The sequence below is a fragment of the Myotis brandtii genome, unplaced genomic scaffold (genome assembly GCF_000412655.1).
Source record: "Myotis brandtii unplaced genomic scaffold, ASM41265v1 scaffold827, whole genome shotgun sequence".
NCBI classification, from domain to species: domain Eukaryota; kingdom Metazoa; phylum Chordata; class Mammalia; order Chiroptera; family Vespertilionidae; genus Myotis; species Myotis brandtii.
The window spans coordinates 222,099-239,842 of NW_005371360.1; the positions used below are offsets into that span (position 1 = coordinate 222,099).

At 56.0% G+C, this 17,744-nt stretch overlaps 1 protein-coding gene across 2 annotated transcripts in view; it reads left to right on the top strand.

The window, feature by feature from the left end:
- The window catches only part of KDM4B (lysine (K)-specific demethylase 4B), a 110,880-nt gene extending 94,065 nt beyond the window's left edge, over window positions 1-16,815 (top strand). For both annotated transcript variants that reach the window (XM_005884377.2, XM_014531904.1), the window contains 11 exons: window positions 232-352; window positions 1,696-1,874; window positions 4,339-4,558; window positions 6,168-6,244; window positions 6,552-6,607; window positions 6,856-6,964; window positions 10,990-11,175; window positions 11,257-11,421; window positions 11,870-11,989; window positions 13,404-13,496; window positions 14,720-16,815. In XM_005884377.2, coding sequence (XP_005884439.1) covers window positions 232-352; window positions 1,696-1,874; window positions 4,339-4,558; window positions 6,168-6,244; window positions 6,552-6,607; window positions 6,856-6,964; window positions 10,990-11,175; window positions 11,257-11,421; window positions 11,870-11,989; window positions 13,404-13,496; window positions 14,720-14,896 — 1,503 coding nt within the window. In that variant the 3' untranslated portion in view covers window positions 14,897-16,815. The remainder of the gene's footprint in view (window positions 1-231; window positions 353-1,695; window positions 1,875-4,338; window positions 4,559-6,167; window positions 6,245-6,551; window positions 6,608-6,855; window positions 6,965-10,989; window positions 11,176-11,256; window positions 11,422-11,869; window positions 11,990-13,403; window positions 13,497-14,719) is intronic.
- The last annotated feature ends 929 nt before the right edge of the window (window positions 16,816-17,744 follow it).

Consider the following 17,744-nt stretch of genomic DNA (forward strand, 5'->3'; position numbering starts at 1 on the left):
CCTCCAGGCTCCCTGGGGCTGGGGATCCTGCCTGTCCCTGTGCACTGGCCACAGCATCCCTGCTCATGAAATGGCCCCCATGGCTCACAGAAGCCTGCAGTGTGTGTGTGGTTTAGAAACCACAGTGGCTCTTGCCACCTCTTCCTGCTGGGGAAACTGAGGCACCACTGAGCTGAACCTGCTCCCGTCTCTGAGCTGTGACTCAAAGACACTTCCTGTCCTGTGTTTCAGGCTCAGTCAACGTTTTCCAAGTTGAAGATGGAGATCAAGAAGAGCCGGCGCCACCCTCTGGGCAAGCCGCCCACCCGGTCCCCTCTGTCAGTGGTCAAGCAAGAGGCATCCAGTGATGAGGGTGAGCGAGGTTGCTGTCCCCTGCCTGCTCCGGCCCTAGGCTCTGTGACTAGAGGAAACCTTTGAAACACCCCTCCCCAGGCAGACAGCTGTCATTAGAGACACCCAGGGCTTAGACCTATGGCTGGACATGGGGGGGTGGGGGGAGAGAGGTGACACAGGGCTGGGGAGCCACCAGTTGCAGCAGAAGTGACTCTTTCAGCCGCTGGGCTGTGGGAACTGGATCTGGAGCCGCCGAGCCGTAGCGGCGGAGGCTTGGAGATGAGAAGCTTGTACTTAACACTCGGCTAGAGTCAGAGCTGCTATCTCGTGGGCAGAAACCCTGGGAAGCCAGTTTTTCATCTTCTGCTTTAGCCTTCCGCTTAAGAAGCACGTGGAATTTGAAAATCTTCTGGATGGCTTCTTTTATTCTGAATCTAATTTGAAGGCTAGGGCAGGGAGGGTTCTAGAAGCTCCATGGATCACAGCACTGAGCTCCCAGGAGTGGAAGGGGTCTCGAGGAAGATGCCGCTGTGAAGGTTGGGGCCTCAGGATTGAGCACTGGTTTCCAGGGCAGGCTCCCAGGGGAGCGCTGAGTCTCAGGTGCTCAGGAAACCCAGCAATGAGACTTCGGGGACAGGGGCTGGTAATGGAGGCTGAGAGGTGATGACAGGCAGGGCGGGGGAGGGGGGACAGAAGAGACCCGCTAATTAGTGACCTCCATCTTCCCTTAATGCAGCGGTTCTCAGCCTGTGGGTTGCGACCCCTTTGAGGGTCGAACGACCCTTTCACAGGGGTCGCCTAAGACCATTGGAAAACACATATATAATTACATATTGTTTTTGTGATTAATCACTATGCTTTAATTATGTTCAATTTGTAACAATGAAAATACATCCTGCATATCAGATATTTACATTACGATTCATAACAGTAGCAAAATTACAGTTATGAAGTAGCAACAAAAATAATTTTATGGTTGGGGGTCACCACAACATGAGGGGTGGCGGCATTAGGAAGGTTGAGAACCACTGCCTTAATAGGACTTTCTGGTGACACCACCTCACCCCCTCCTACCCACTTCTCCTCCACAACTCCCAGCCACACTCTCTTGGCTCCTTTGAACTCAAGATCCTACCTGACCTGCCAAGGTTTGGCTCAGCCCATCTCCCACCCCCAGACAGGACCAGCCCCCTCCACCCCATCCTGGGTGGCTTGGTGGCCTCTCTGCAGAGAGACTTGGGGGCTGTGTAAGTGGGGACACATCACCAAGAATTCTCTGGGCAGTAAAACACCCACCCTTCAAGGTGGGGAGTGAACCTCAGGCGAGGTTTAACTTTTTCTCCCCCACCCCCCTTACTCTAGAAGCCTTCCCTTTCTCCGGGGAGGAGGACATGAGTGACCCCGAGGCCCTGAGGTCCCTGCTGTCCCTGCAGTGGAAGAACAAGGCTGCCAGCTTCCAGGCTGAGAGGAAGTTCAACGCGGTGGCTGCCCTCACCGAGCCCTACTGCGCCATCTGCACCCTCTTCTACCCGTACAGCCAGGTGAGCGCACGGCCCCAAAGGGCCACACAGGGCGCCGTCTGTTCCCCTCGGTGCCACCATTTGCTCTGCTGAACAGGAACTCTGGGGCGGGTGGTGGGGAAGGAGAACCCATTTGCTGCAGGAGCCACAGTGGGATCAGGTAGAGCCTGGAGGATGGAAATGGGACAGGTGGGGGTGGGCCAGTCACAGGAAGAAGCCCGTGTGCGGGCTTCTACACAGTTCAGGGTGTGCGGGAGCCTCCCTTTATGAGGGCTGGGGGGAAAGGGCCCAGTTTCTGAGTTTTATCTAAAGGTGATTTTTCAATGGAAATAAAAATGGGGTATCAGACCGAGGGGTGGGGTTACGGCATGGAGGCATCATGGCCACTGTCCTCAGAAAGTTCCTCAACTTGGCCTGGGGTTGGCACCAGCTGGGGCCAGAGGGCATGGGTGATGACCAGCCAAGTCCCAGAAGTGGGCTGGGGCCAGGGCAAAGACCCGCTGTGACCCAGCTGGGACACCAGAGCTATGAAGACCTGATGGCTCACCCCTGAACCAGGCACATAGCGTTCTGCACTTTCCAGACTGGGGCCCCCTCTGTCCCATGTTTCCCAAGTTGGGGACCTGGCATCTCCCTGCACTCTGTTCTGTGCCATCAGCCTGCCCAGTTTCCCTCTTATTTCAACCCCTTGTCCCCCTCCCCTGCCCTGACCATTGCCTGCTTTCCAGCCCTTTCCTCCCCCCACAGGGCCCCTGTCCTTCCTGTTAGCGCCTCACCATGGCCAGGACAGGCATTTGGGATGCTGCTCCATCTGTGTACTCCCTGGCTGGAGACTCTGCCAGGCTCACCACAGCCTTCAGCCGGGCCACATGCCCTGTGGCCTTTGACAACTGCCCCCCTACCCCCCACACACACAGCAACAGTGTGCTCTTCGATGTCCCCCAGGGTCTCCCACCCCCAACCCCCTGCCTTGCCAGTCAGATTTTTGTTCATTCTTTGAGTTCACTCATTTGCCACCTCTTCCAGGAAGCCTTCCCAGACCTGCTGTCCCCAGGCTGGCTTTGGAATGCCCCACCTTGGGCTCCCCACTCTGCTCTGCTCTTGTTCCTGCCTCTGTGTTGTTGACCCCTGGACTGTGAATCCCTGGAAGACAGAGCCAAGTCTTGCTTGCTTTTCTGGGTCTTGTGCTCCTAGCCTAGTGCCTGGTGCTTTCTACACAGTAGCTGAGCTGCCCAGGGGTCTGTGCCCCTGCCAAGGGCAGCGTGCCCGTCTCTAGAGCTGCCCAGACTCACTGTCTGTAAGCAGACTCAGCGTCTGGGGGAGGAAACAGGTGCTATCCAGATGTCTCCTCCAGGCACATCCCCCTCAGTGCTGCTGGAAAGGCTGCTGGAGCCAGAGTGCTGGCACCTCCAACTTCAGACGTGAATCTTCTTAATTCCAGCTGTTAAGCAAAGAGTCGTGGCTAACTTTAATCAGCCCGCAATGCCGGTGGGCTTGTGGGCCAACCGTTTCCAAAACTGTCAGGGCCCTCGCTCTAAGCAGGACATGCTGCCTGTTTGGAAAGAAGTCATTCGGGGCAGGTTAGAGGGGTGGGGAGAGACTGATGTGAGGCTCTTGTTTCAAAGCTAGTCCCCTAATCTGAGGTGCCACCATCCTCCTGACACCTGGCCCGTGAGGCCAAAGTTCTCCAGTGGAGCTCTTTCCTCCTGGGTCAAGAGCAGGGGCAAATCCTCCTCTCACACCTTGGAGGGCCTGGGGAGGCTCTTTTGGGAGCCCCATGCCCTGTGATAGGCATGGGGGTGCTAGATCCCAGTGCCTTGGCAGGGTCATTTCAGCACATGGGGAGATCTGGAGAACTCATTACAGCCATCATGGAGTACATATTGGAGGTGGGGGGACATCTACATAGGTACACAGATAACATGGCATCAGGTGGCAATCTGGACCACAGAGACAGATAGCAGAGCAACGGGCTAGGGCTACTAGTCACCTGGGCAGGGCAGGGTCCAGAACAGAGATCTGAGTGCTCCAGGCAGGGGAAACAGTGTGTGCAAAGGCCCTGGGGCAGGATGGCATGTGGGGTGTTGAAGGAAGAGCAGGGCCCATGTGGCTAGAGGAAGTGGGTAAGGGGCTGTGAAGGCAAGAGGGTGAGGGCAGCAGGGTGGTGTCAGTGCTGCGTCCAGATGTGACCCTAATGGAGGGTTTTCAGTGGGGGCAGAACAAGACCTGACTGTGTTTGGGAGAGCAGGGTTGAGGGCTGGGAGGGTGCACTGGGGAGGCCCTTCAGGGCCAGCTGCAGGTGTCCTGGTAGGAGGCCCCAGTGCAATAGCTGGGAAGGTGGGAGGCAGGCTAGGGCTGTGTTTGGATATAGAAGCAGCTTGAGGAGTGGACCAAGGGAGGTGGCAAGGATGGCCCCGAAGCCTGGTTTAATTATGACAGGTGGCCCCATACTGGGCTCTCCACTGGAGGCACCCCCCTTCTACAGTCCCTACAGATGGAGAAGGAGGCCTCACAGGCCTCCCTCGGGGAGGGCCCTTCCATACCACCTTCCAAGTGTGGCCAGAAGACACGGCCGCTGATCCCTGAGATGTGCTTCACCTCCAGCGCCGAGAACACAGAGCCACTCCCCGCAAACTCCTACATCGGTGATGACGGGACCAGCTTGCTGATCGCCTGTGCCAAGTGCTGCCTGCAGGTCCATGCCAGTGAGTGGGGTCCCAGACGACAGGCAGCTGGGCTGAAGGAGGACTGTGGGGGCTGCGGCATGCAGCCGTGCTCGCCCTTCTAGGATGGCCACCGTCTCGGCTCTGGAGCCAGAGTCCCTTCCCCTCGGCTGCTGTTTCGGGGCTGTCACAGGCCCTGGGTCCTGGGGCGGGGTCCTGGCCTTCAGGGGAAGACTTCTTGCCCTTTCACCTGGCCAAGGTGGGCCTGCTTGATCAGCCTCCTTCCAGCCAGTTCTGCTGAGCCTTGCCCTGCCCTCTGGGCCTGGGTGCCACAGGAAGTGATTAGGTGCTTGTTAGGCAACATCATGATTCTAAACCAGCCGTGGGCAAACTACGGCCCGCGGGTTCTCTGGGCCTGGGTGCCGCAGGAAGTGATTAGGTGCTGGTTAGGCAACATCATGATTCTAAACTCTGCTTTGGGGCCAGAGTTGATGGTAAAGATGTGACTCTAGAGAGGTCCGGGATCTGATATGTCTGGTGTCAGCAGCCACCCTCTCCCAGACCCTGAAGCATAGCCCAAGGAGACAGGAGAATGGACCTCTGCCCCCTTCAGCATCAGGGCAGGGAATGGGAGGCTGAGATCTCAGGAAGGAAGAGAGCCTTCTGGGACCATGTAATTTCCCGTCCTACAGAGGAGAGCAGCCGAAGGTCTCAGTCCCTCGTCTGTCCCTCCTCTGTCCCAGCAGAGGCTGCCTGGGGTCATTCTGTCTCCTGTCCGGGAGCCTGTTGGCTCAGTGAGATGCTCTCCAGGGCAGGCTCCCAGGGACCACTCTAGGCCTGTGGTTGGGTTCTCAGAGGAAGAGGCGCCTCCCTCACTGACCTCAGGAGGCAGAAGGCTTAGCACAGGTGTGCTCCTTGAGACCTGGCTCTGGAGGGAAGTGAGCCCCTACTTCCTCCAGGAGCCAGGCCCCCCAGGCACTGACCTTGGCTGAATGCCTTGGGACAGCACAAAGGGGTCCAGTGTAGGCTCTTGGGCACTTGTCCTTTGGGGTCTCCTCTAGGGACCCCTTAGCAACTGGCTGCTGCCCACTGCAGCCAGCCAAGCCCATTTGGTGAGCGACCAGCCCTGAAGGCTGAGGGCCCTGCAGTGCTGCTGGGCAGTGACCCAAGGGTGAGGCAGAGCCCCTTGTTCTGGGCAGCACCGTCTGTTTGCCTCCTTCTCTGTGCCCTCTCCCTGTTTCTGAACCATGACCACGTTTCAAAGCAAATCCCCTTGGTGACTCAGAACCTGACTTGTGTTTCAGAAATAGCTGTTCGCCTGAACACTGGGCCGGCCCACCCAGCCCAGCCCATCCTAACTCCAATGTCCAGGCTGACTTTGCATGTTATACAACTTCTTGGTCACTTTCCCAGAGTCTCAACTCAGCAAAGCTTAGGGAGAAGGGGGTGGGGGCAGTGACAGGGCCCTGCTCCCCTTCCCAGCATCTGTTTCCAGACCCTCCTCCTGCCCTGTGTGCCGTGGCTGGGACTGAGGCAGAGGAGGTGAGAGCAGTTCCCCCAGAGCCGAGGCTGGGTTCCAGGAGGCCCCGAGCTTCGCGTGCAGCTGCAGTGACAGGTGCACCTGGCTCAGCCGTCCTCCGCTGCCTTCCAGGTTGCTACGGCATCCGCCCGGAGCTGGTCAACGAAGGCTGGACGTGTTCCCGGTGCACGGCCCACGCCTGGACTGCGGTAACTCACCCCTGCAGCTGGGGTGGTACTCTGAGAGCTGTCCAGTCCCATGGGGGAGCCAGGCCTGGGCCCTGGGCTTGCCCGATCCCGCAGTGACCCTGGGCTGGCGACCTCACCTCCAAGGGCCTTGGTTTCTTCACCTTGGCAGTGAGGGGGTGGAGCCCGACGCACTCCTGGCCCCTCCCTTTGGTGACTGCTAGCTTGAAATGTAAGGACCGGGGGACAGGGGATGGACCAGGCCGCAGAGCAGCATGGGGGCAGCCCTCCCCTGTGCCCCCCTCACCATGGGCTTGTCTGTTCCCTGCAGGAGTGCTGCCTGTGCAACCTCCGGGGAGGAGCTTTGCAGATGACAACAGACAAGAGGTGGGTAGAAGGGGTGCTGCTTCTCCTGGGTGTGTGCCCCTAGAGGTGTCGGTTCCTCCTCAGGGCCTCGAGTTGGGGTGGGGGGACCAGGAAGAGCAAATAATTGTTCAGATTAGATTATCCCTTAAAGTCCTGTAAGCCCTGAACGGCCAGCAACAGCACTGTGGATAGGGGCAGTGCCAATAGAACACTGTGGATAGGGGCAGGGAGGGGGCAGGGGGCACCCATGACCTCTCATGCTCCCCCAGATGGGTCCATGTGATCTGCGCCATCGCAGTCCCTGAAGTTCGGTTTCTGAACGTGATGGAGCGCCATCCTGTGGACATCAGCGCCATCCCTGAGCAGCGGTGGAAGCTGGTAGGACCCCTGGATCTTGTCCTGTACTTTTCTTGCTACCTAACTAGCCCCTCTTTTTTTTTTTTTTTTTTTTTTTTTTATCGTGGTAAAAACACTTAGCATGAGATCTCCCTTCTGAATAAAATTTTAGGTGCACGGTACAGTATTGCTAGCTATAGGCACAGTGTTGTGTGGCAGAGCTCTGGGATATATGCAGCGTGTGTAACTGAAACTCATACCCATTGATGAACAACATCCCTCTCCTGGCACCCACTCCTCCCGCCACTGCTTCTCTGAGTCTGACTGTTGTGTGCACCTCCTTTCAGTGGAATCCTGCAGCATTTGGTCGCTGCCTCTAGTTTCTCTCGCTGAACATAATGCTCTTACGGTCCCTCCTTGTTGTCACAAATGGCAGTATTTTTTTTATCATGGCTGAATAATATTCCACTGTGTGAATGGATCACATTTCTCTATGTATTCATCTATCAGTGGGCACTTAGGTTGTTTCCATGTCTTGGCTATGGTGAATAATGCTACAGGGAACACAGGGGTGTATACAGGGTGGGGCAAAAATAGGCTTACAATTATTCATATGGCATATAATATCCTATATAATAAAAGGGTAATATGCAAATAGACCGAATGGCAGAACAACCAAACAAACAATCAAAGTGTAATATGTTAATGATATGCTAATTAGGTTGTTTCCATGTCTTGGCTATGGTGAATAATGCTACAGGGAACACAGGGGTGTATACAGGGTGGGGCAAAAATAGGCTTACAATTATTCATATGGCATATAATATCCTATATAATAAAAGGGTAATATGCAAATAGACCGAATGGCAGAACAACCAAACAAACAATCAAAGTGTAATATGTTAATGATATGCTAAGGCGGCTGAGCCTAGCCTGTGCCCTCTTGCAATCCGGGACCCCTCGGGGGATGTCGGAGAGCCTGTTTCAGCCCAGTCCCGCAGACCACTCCCCTTGGAAGGGACTGATTGGGCGCAAGCCCGTGTCAGGCACAGTGGGGCCGGGATGAGCAGGAGCAGCAGGTAGGAGCTGCAAGCAGCGTTGGACTGTGGGTTTTGGCCTGATCCCTGCAGGCCACCCAGAGGGACCCCACCTGTGCACGAATTTGTGCACTGGGCCTCTAGTAATAAATAATGCTACAAGACTAAACTGTTTTGCATATTCACAAGTATAAACCTACTTTGCCCCACCCTGTATATTTATCTCTTCAGTATCCTGTTTTCATTTCCTCTGTATATATGCCCAGAAATAAAAATTGCTGGGTCATATGTCCGCTGTTTTTAATTTTGTGAGGAATCTCCATACTGTTTTCCGTAGTGGCTGCACCAGTTTACATCCCCACCAACAGTGCATGAGGATTCCCTTTTCTCCACATCCTCACCCACACTGAGCTCTTGTCTTCTTGATGCCTGTGATGATAGCTCATGGTGGTTTTGATTTCCCTGATGATCAGTGGTTCTGACCACCTTTTCATGTACCTCTTGGCCACCTGTACGTCTTCTGTAGAAAAATGTCTATTTAGGTCCTTCACTCATTTTTAAATCAGGTTGTGTGTTTACTGTTGAGTTGTTGGAGTTCATAACTGACCCCTCTTGGTTTACGTCGAGCTTCCCCTCTAAGGAGCATGTGGCCATCCTCGGTGAACCTCTGGGGCAGCAGGCAGTGTGGGCAGAGGGTAACTGTTAGCATGCACTGGCTTCCATTCCTGGCTCGGCCGCCAGCCAGCTGTGTGACTCCAAACACACTCCTCGACCTCTCTGTGCTCAGCCTTCCCCTCTGTATCATCTTTATGGAGCACATTGGCGGGGCCTGACAGCAAAGCCCTGATTATGCTGTCTGAGCACCTGTGCCTGCTCTCAGGTTTATCGTTACTGTGAGTGTGTGGCAGCCATGCTGGGGATGTGTCCCACGCAGGGATGTGGGGTGGCAGTTCTGATGGGGACTGTCATGTGGCACCCGGGAGCTGGAACTTTGGTTGGGGCATCTGGAGCATCCATGGCTGTCTTTTCTTCCCGTTTTATTTCCCAGCTTTTCCTCCCATTTTATTCCCTGGGCAGTCCTGGGTTTTGATGTGCCTTCAGAGGGCAGAAGGTAGAGAACGTGGGCTGTGGGCAGTGGGCCTGGTGGGGAGTCCTGTGGGAAGGAACAGGGACACCCACCTCAAGCCCACAGGCGCTGGGCCACGAGGCAGAGCTGAGTGGGCACCAGCGGGAGCCTGTGGGGTCGGGGACCTCAGGCATGGAGTGCTGGATGCAGACGGGCAATCAGGAGGAGGCTGGTGGCCTGCAGGTGATTACGGGCATAAAAGCTTCATCATGCAGGTGGAGTGATGGTGCGGTGCACGGCCCGTAATCCATCCTCCCCCAGACGCTTTATGGAGCATCTGACATTTCCAGCTTGCAGCCTCTTCATTACCAGCACTTGTAACGATGAATTAAAAATCCTTTTACACGAGGCTGGCTTGTACTGCTTAATGGAGCTGCGCAAGGAAGCCAGTGGTTAACTCCTGCTTGCCCAGCCGCCCGCCCATCTTCCCGGGCCATACAGGCCACATGTTGGGGAACAGTCACTCCAGGTCTTCGTCCATCAGTCTATCCCCAGTCTTCCCTGGCCACCATCTCTGGTGCCTGGGGGGTTCTGGTGAGCAGGGGCTGGCCCTGTCTGTCCAGTGGCCTGAGCCATGCGCTCATCCCCTCACCAGGCGGGGATGGGTGCTGGAAAAACCCAGACACTGGACCCACCCCATGCTCAGCTCCTGACAGATGGCATGGTGGGGGCCTGGCCCACATTCTTCATGATGCAGAAACTCAGAATAATGAGCTGCCACCCACTGGGGCAGAGGATGATTGTGTTTTGAGTCAGGCTAGGCCGATGGTTTCTCCTGGGCCTCGGTGGGGCAGGTGACACGTGCAAGATCTGGAGCCCTGCTGGCTCCTCCGGAATCTCAGGCACTGTGCTTCCCTCTGCTCTGCGGAGGCCCCGGACCGAGGGCTAATGCCGCAGGGGCATGTTGTATGTCAGTGCCGTCCCAAGGCCGGCGGGAGAATTCGATATTGACAGTTTAATAATGAGATCTCATTGCCATTGATCGGTGTGGCAGCTCCTGCGGCGCCCTTGGCCGCCGTGCTCATCTGGCTTTTGAACATGGTTTACAGCGTGATAAAGGCTGCTTATTAAATGCTCAGAGTGACGGGCACCAGCGGGCCTGCTGACTGCTGAGCCCCGGCGTGGGGGTGCCCGGGGTGCTGACGCCACAGGAGCAGGTCACCCCAGGCAGGGGCATTCCCACCACAGGACCGCCACTGGGTGTGAGCCCTCACGCAGACCCTCCTCCTTTTGAAGGAAGCTACTCTGCAGTGCTTTTTATTCAGAATTAAGATAGAATTCACTATTGTAAAGGGAGCCATTCAGTAGTAGCTTTTAATACATTCACAGAGTTGTACAATCATCATCTCTAATTCCAGAACATTCTATCATCCCCAAAAGAGCCCCCCAGTCCCCCTGCTCTTGGCAGTCCACTTCCTGTCTCTGGATGTACCTGCCTGGACATTTCACATAAATGGCAGCACACACTGTGTGGCCTGTGGTGTCTGGCTTCTCCCACTGAGCATGGTGTGTCAGGCCCACCACGTTGTAGTGAGTGTCAGTGCCTCATGCTTGTTGTTGGCTGAATTGTGTTCCGCCATGTGGCTGATTGGTGCCTGCTGCAGGCACCTCTGCAGAGGGGCCGGTGTGGGAGGGTCCTGGGAGTGCTCCTGCAGGTGGGAGGGAGCCATAGGCCAGTTGGTTTGAGGGGCTGTCCACTGTGGCGAGGGACACTCTGCCCCTTGCTCATCGGACTCCCTGGGCTTTTCCCAGGTGACTCTAGCCAAGGCCAGGCTGCCGGGGCCCCTGCCTCCCAGCCCTGGGCCTTGGGGGTCACTCCTAGGAAACAGTCCTGGAAGCTCAGTGGGGGGGCTCCCAGCACCAGGTGCCGGCAAGAGCCCCATTTCCTCTCCATGTCACCCCAGAAATGCGTGTACTGCCGGAAGCGGATGAAGAAGGTGTCTGGGGCCTGTATCCAGTGCTCCTGCGAGCACTGCTCCACTTCCTTCCACGTGACCTGCGCCCACGCCGCAGGGGTCCTCATGGAGCCAGATGACTGGCCCTACGTCGTCTCCATCACCTGCTTCAAGCACAAGTCGGGCGGCCATGCCGTGAGTGCCCAGCCCTTCCGCCCCCTCCCATTGCCCACCCACAGCCCGAGCGCTGACGCGGCCCTCTCCCCTCCGCCCCAGGTCCAGTTCCTGAGAGCTGTGTCCTTAGGCCAGGTGGTCATCACCAAGAACCGCAACGGGCTTTACTACCGGTGCCGTGTTATCGGCTCCACCACGCAGACCTTCTATGAAGTGAACTTTGATGACGGGTCCTACAGTGACAACCTGTACCCGGAGAGCATCACTGTGAGCTGTAGGCGGGCACAGGGTGGGCAGGGGCTGCTGTTAAGAAGTCAGGAGTGGCCCCAATCCCTCAAAGGAGTCACCTGTGTCCAGGGTCACCTATGACCCCACTGAACAGGTCTAGGCCATAGGCTTAGCAGAAAGCATTGTCGGTCTGGATGAGCCTACAGCAAGGGCGGCCCCCCAGGGTGGGCACTGCATCTCCTCCACCTCCCACCCCTGCCCAGCACCCGATCCTGTATGCTCAGAGAGCGCCACTGGCTTCCACAGGCAGTAGAGCATGGGGAGGATCTAACCCCACAGAGCCCACAGGTGGGTGCCGGTGCCCAGGGACCCCCGTCTCACCTCCTGCCACATTCTTGCTTCTTTTTTTTGTTGTTTAAAGTTTTACATATGTCTCCTTTTCCCCCAATTGACCCCCTACACACACACACATTCTTGCTTCTAACAGAGTCGAGACTGTGTCCGGCTGGGACCCCCACCCGAGGGGGAGTTTGTTGAACTCCGGTGGACTGATGGAAACATCTACAAGGCCAAGTTCATTTCCTCTGTGACCAGTCACATCTATCAGGTGAGCAGGGTGCTGTCTTCCAGGTATAGGAGGCAGGGGACCCGCAGGCTTGGGTGGGGCCCTCGAGTGTGCTGTTGGGGACTGCACATCTTTGCCCACTTAACCTAGAAAGTTAGGGCTTGTTATATTTTTAAGCTGGAAGGGGCCTCAAATTGTTTAATATTTCCCCCTTACAGATGTTTTCTCAATTTTTTTGTGTGGGAAGACATAGATAACATAATTGTTTAAAGTTTTACATATGTCTCCTTTCCCCCAATTGACCCCCTACACACACACATTCTTGCTTCTAACAGAGTCGAGACTGTGTCCGGCTGGGACCCCCACCCGAGGGGGAGTTTGTTGAACTCCGGTGGACTGATGGAAACATCTACAAGGCCAAGTTCATTTCCTCTGTGACCAGTCACATCTATCAGGTGAGCAGGGTGCTGTCTTCCAGGTATAGGAGGCAGGGGACCCGCAGGCTTGGGTGGGGCCCTCGAGTGTGCTGTTGGGGACTGCACATCTTTGCCCACTTAACCTAGAAAGTTAGGGCTTGTTATATTTTTAAGCTGGAAGGGGCCTCAAATTGTTTAATATTTCCCCCTTACAGATGTTTTCTCAATTTTTTGTGTGGGAAGACATAGATAACATAAAATATACTGTTTAACCATTTTAAGCATACAGCTCAGTGTCCCTGATTTTTTTTTTTAAATGAGGACGGATGGTTGTTCCTTCCCATGATTGTGGAAGGGAAATTATTTACAAGCGTGGAACCCTAGAAGAAAAACCACCCGTGTCCCAGCACCACAGACAATGACTACGAATTCCTTGCTGTTTTGCTTTCTCTTACCAGAGAAAACAAAACAGTCTGGACCCTTCATCACTTTGAAGAAAAAAAAAAATTAAAAAAAAAATATATTGATTTCAGAGAGGAAGGGAGAGGGAGAGAGAGAGAGAAACATCAATGATGAGACAGAATCATTGATTGGCTGGTTGCCTTCTGCACGTCCCACACAGGAGATGGAGCCCGCAACCCGGTCATGTGCCCTGACTGTGAATGGAACCATGACCTCCTGGTTCATAGGTCAATGTTCAACCACTGAGCCATGCTGGCCGGGCAACCCTCCATCATTTTTAATCACATCCCTTTCCTCTCGTTGCCCTTACTTGATGAGTGGGGACATGAGTGGGCTGGTGGGGATGCCCTGGACCAGCACCCTGCTTGGCAGTTTGCTGGCCGGGCAACCCTCCATTTTTAATCACATCCCTTTCCTCTTGTTGCCCTTACTTGATGAGTGGGGACATGAGTGGGAAGGTGGGGATGCCCTGGACCAGCACCCTGCTTGGCAGTTGAGCAGCGGTGGCCTGGGTGGTGGGACCTTGGGAGTCAGTCATTGGTGCTGGGCACCAGCCTGAGAACTGTGCCCTCGGACAGGTGGAGTTTGAGGACGGGTCCCAGCTGACAGTGAAGCGCGGCGACATCTTCACCCTGGATGAGGAGCTGCCCAAGAGGGTCCGGTCACGGCTGGTAAGTGGCTGCACAAGGTGGGCTGCCCTCAGAAGCCCTCGGGAGTCATGGGATGTGGCCTTGACCTCCCTGCCGTGTCCTTTGCTCCCCTGGGGGGCAGCTCCCAGGAGTGAGCATGGTCTGGCAGGTGGGAGCACGTTGGAGGGCCCTTCCCAGTAACAGCGCAGGGAGGAGGAGATGAACCTGCAGCAGGCAGGCGCCTGGTGACACGTCCTGCACGTGGAGCAGCTGCCGCCTGCACACACAGTCTGAACTCCAAGGTTGGCGGTGCAGAAAGAGACACTTTCTAAAGCTCATCCCTTTCAAAGGGAACAGTGAGTCCGGGAGGTGGGAAGCGATGGGCCTTTCCTCCCCGCCCGTCACTGTTCCCTTTCTTTTGTGTTTAATCCAAAGGCCAGGTTTTGAGGAGCAGGCGGCTGCGGCTGCGGGTGATTGAGCTCAAAGTAAGAGCTCGGGGGCATGACGGGGGGTTTGCACAGCTGACCTCAGACACCAGGTTCCCTTGGGGAATGGACTGGAGCTGCCAGACAGATGAGCAGCTGCACCCCCATCACTCCTCATGGCCCGGCCACCCCCTTTCTAGAGCCAGTAACGGAGGTGTTGGATCCCCTCCGGGCCCACCTGCTGGGAGGCTCAGGCATAGGATTGGGGGTTTACACAGAGACAGACAGGAGCACTGAGAAGGAGAAGCCATCCCAGGGACTAACTGTCCCTCTCGGAAGGTATTAGGTGAGGGACAGTGGCCTTGGGCCCCCACAGGGCAGGCCCCAGTGGAGCCCTTGTTTCAGCCTGTCCTGGCTGCTATAACAGACCACGGACTGGGCAGCCTAAACCACAGACATTGCTTCCCAAAGTCCTGGAAGCAGGAAGTCCAAGATCAAGGTGCTGGAAGATCTGGTGTCTGGTGAGACCCACTTCCTAGTTCACAGCCAGCCCCCTTCTGGGGTCCTTATGTGTGTGTGTGTGTGTTGCGGGGGAGGGAGGGAGTGGTGGTGGGGGGAGAGCACTTGAGCCGCACAGGCGTGCTCTGGGGTCCTTTTTGTAAGGGTTCTAATCCCACTCAAAGGGTCTCACCATCATGGCCTAATGCCTTCCCAAAGGCCCCACCCCTAATACCATCACACTGGTGGATAGAGCTTCAACACAGGAATTTGGGGGACATAAACCTTCAGTCCATGACAACCCCTTCTGCACTAACTCCTGTGCTGTCTGGTCCCCCACAGTCAGTCAGCACCGGGGCGCCGCAGGAAAGCGCCTTCCCTGGAGAGGAGGTGAAGGCCGCCAAGCGCCCGCGCGTGGGCACTCCACGTGCCGCCGAGGACTCGGGGCGGAACCCAGACTACCTGGCCTTCATGGAGAGCCTGCTGCAGGCCCAGTGCCGGCCCAGAGCCCCCTTCTAGGACCGCCAGCCAGCGCCCAGCCACCCCTCAGCCCAGCAAAGCAGGCGGCAGCGGCCCGGGCATTTGCTTGCTGTGAATTCCTGTCCTCGCCTCCCCGCCCCGAGAGGCTACCTCCATGCTCTGCGGGGACAGGAGCAAGCAGGATGCTGCAGGGCCCAGACTCAGGGAGTGGGGCCGTGCCGGCTCTGGGGGCATCGGCTGGGGCTCGCGCCACCCCTACTACTCAGATTCGTAAACCACGTAAGCTCTTCTTCTTGAAAAGGTGCTACTGCGTTGCCTGCCTCCTGAGCAGCCTTTGAGATTGTGACTCCTGTACATAAATCTCCTTTGTGAGGCTCTTTCTATAAATACTTATTGTTTAAAAAACTCAAGAAAAAAGGAAAACAAAGAAGAGGAAAAAAGTCCCTAAAGTTGTTTTGTAGATTTGTGGCTTTAAAAACAAAACAAAAAATATTCTTTTTATTAGAACCGAGACGTGCTGAGGGAGACAAAAGCATCTCATTTTTTTGTTTGTTGTTATTTTAAGATCTTATTCCTCTGTGAGCAGGCAGGGAAGTGCGGTGAGGCCTGGAGGGGGGATGACACCCAGCGACAGGCCATGCCCTGTCACTCTGCTCTCTCCCTGACTTTGTGAAGGTCTGTCTGCGCAGCTGGCCACAGTGCCAGCCCCTCTCTGGCCAGGCAGGAGGAGGGACAGGAGGAGGTTGGAGGACCTTTTAGTGGCCAAGTGCTGGCCACGGTGTCTAGGAGCCTCCCTCCTGTCTGAGCACCTTTGCAAATAAACAATCTCTTCTGGTTTGTTCCATCTTTTGCTTCTTCCCCCGTGAGAACCATTCCACAGTGAGGCCTGCAGTATGCGAGGGGGCTCTGTGCAGACTGAATGCCCCTGGTGCACCCAGGAGCCCCTCATCCTGCTCAGGGGAGGGAGCCCCAGTGTGGGTGGCCTTCAGCGGAGCAGATGGGCTCCCGGCTTCCGGGGAGGGAGGACACAGAGCCGAATCAGGCCTCCAGGTGGCCCAAGTCCAGCCTGTGTCCCCAGGCTCCTGGTGCCCCTGCTTTGGCTGCAGCCCTACATGGGGAAAGGGCATGGGGAGGGCTTCCTGGGACCCCGAGGGGCTGGCAGCGTCCTCTGTCCTTTCTGTGACCCGTGTGTCTGGGAGAGTGAGCAAGAGAGGGAGAGGGCATTGCTGCTTTCAGCGTGAAGGAATCTGCCTCTGACCAGTGGTGGGTGGACTCAGGAGAGAGAAACACGCTTTCCCGCGAGCTCGGGAAGGGCTCCGCGCTCTCCATCCCTTCCGTGCCCTCTTCCTGCAGGACTGACAGCGTCATTTACGTGTATACGTTTTTTAATTAAAAAAAAAAGTGTTCTAACGCTTGCCAGGCCAGAGAAAACTATTTAAGGAAAATGGAGAGTATGTAAATGAGCCAAGAACCTTTCATTCCCTTGGTGGGGGGAGGAGGGCAGTTGTCCGTGTGGGCGGGGGCGGGAGGGACTGAGGGGAGTCAGCCGAGATGTGGGGGTCTCCCTCTGCATGCAGCAGCCCCGCCTGGTGGCGCCATCTCTGTATTCATATGTAGTTTGAAAATGCTATTTATATTGTAAAGAAAATAAAAAGAAGCAGGCAGACACTCTGTGGCCCATGGGGTCCTGGGGGTCTGAGGGATAGCCAGCCCCGTGGCGGGGTCTCTGGGTCGCGCCCCTGTCATGGGTTCCGGGATGACTTGTGCAGACAGGTCGCCGCACAGCAAAGAGAAACACATTTCCCCACAAAGATATATGTCTATGTGCAAAAACAGAAACCCCACCCACCCTCATTTTTTTCCGACCCAGGATTAAGGATGTGCTGTATTTTTTGCCTAATTTCCCTGCCTCTAGGTTCATAATGAATTAAAGGCTCATGAGCACTGCGATTACAGGTCCATGTCGTTGGTGTGTCTTCATTTCTGAGTGGTGCCTGGGCGACAGGAAGGCGGTCTCCCCAGTGGCCTGGCCCCTCAGCTCCCAGCCCCCAGGGAGGAGGGCTCCTTCCCACGCTCATGTCCACAGCTTGTATCTGCACACTTTCCTCTCCGAAGGCTTTCTGGCCCCTCAGGCAGGTGGGGCTGAGGTGGCTGTGGCAGTGGGCCCCCTCTGCGGACAGTCAAGCAGCACCCTCTGGCTTTGACCCCTCTCTTGTTTGGAGAAGATGGCTGCCCTCTCCTACTGCCTTCTCAGCCTCTGCCCCGTTCCCGTGACACCTGAGTGGTGGGCGTCTATTGGGCATGAAAGACAGTGGGTCTCCTGGCCCTGGGGTGAGTCTGGGCCCCTGGCATTCATGAACATGTCACTCACCTCACAAGTACTGGGAAACAGCACCAACACAGCAGGTCTGATCCCCGCCCTCAAGCTGACACCAGTGAGAGAGACAGGCAGTAAGCAAAATGTATGGGATGTCAGCTGTGCTGTAAAGAGCAAAGGGGGACATGGTAGGATGTGCTGTTACTAGTGTCATATTTTTACACACAAGTCCTGAAGGAGATGAGAAAGTGACATGGTAGGATGTGCTGTTACTAGTGTCATTTTTACACACAAGTCCTGAAGGAGATGAGAAAGTGAGCCATGGGGACAGCCTGTGCAAAGGTCCTGGGGCAGGACTGCCTGACATGTTGGAAAAGCAGCCAGGACGCCTATGTGGCTGGAGCAGAGTGAGCGAGGGTGCGGGGGTGAGAGCAAGGAGGTGATGGGGGCAGGTCATGCAGGGTCTGTGGGCCCCAGGGAGCACGTATTCCTTTATCCCAAGGGAGATGGGAGCCCTGGAGGGCAGCGGACTGAGGAGGGATGGAACCTGGCTTGGGTGCTCACAGGCGC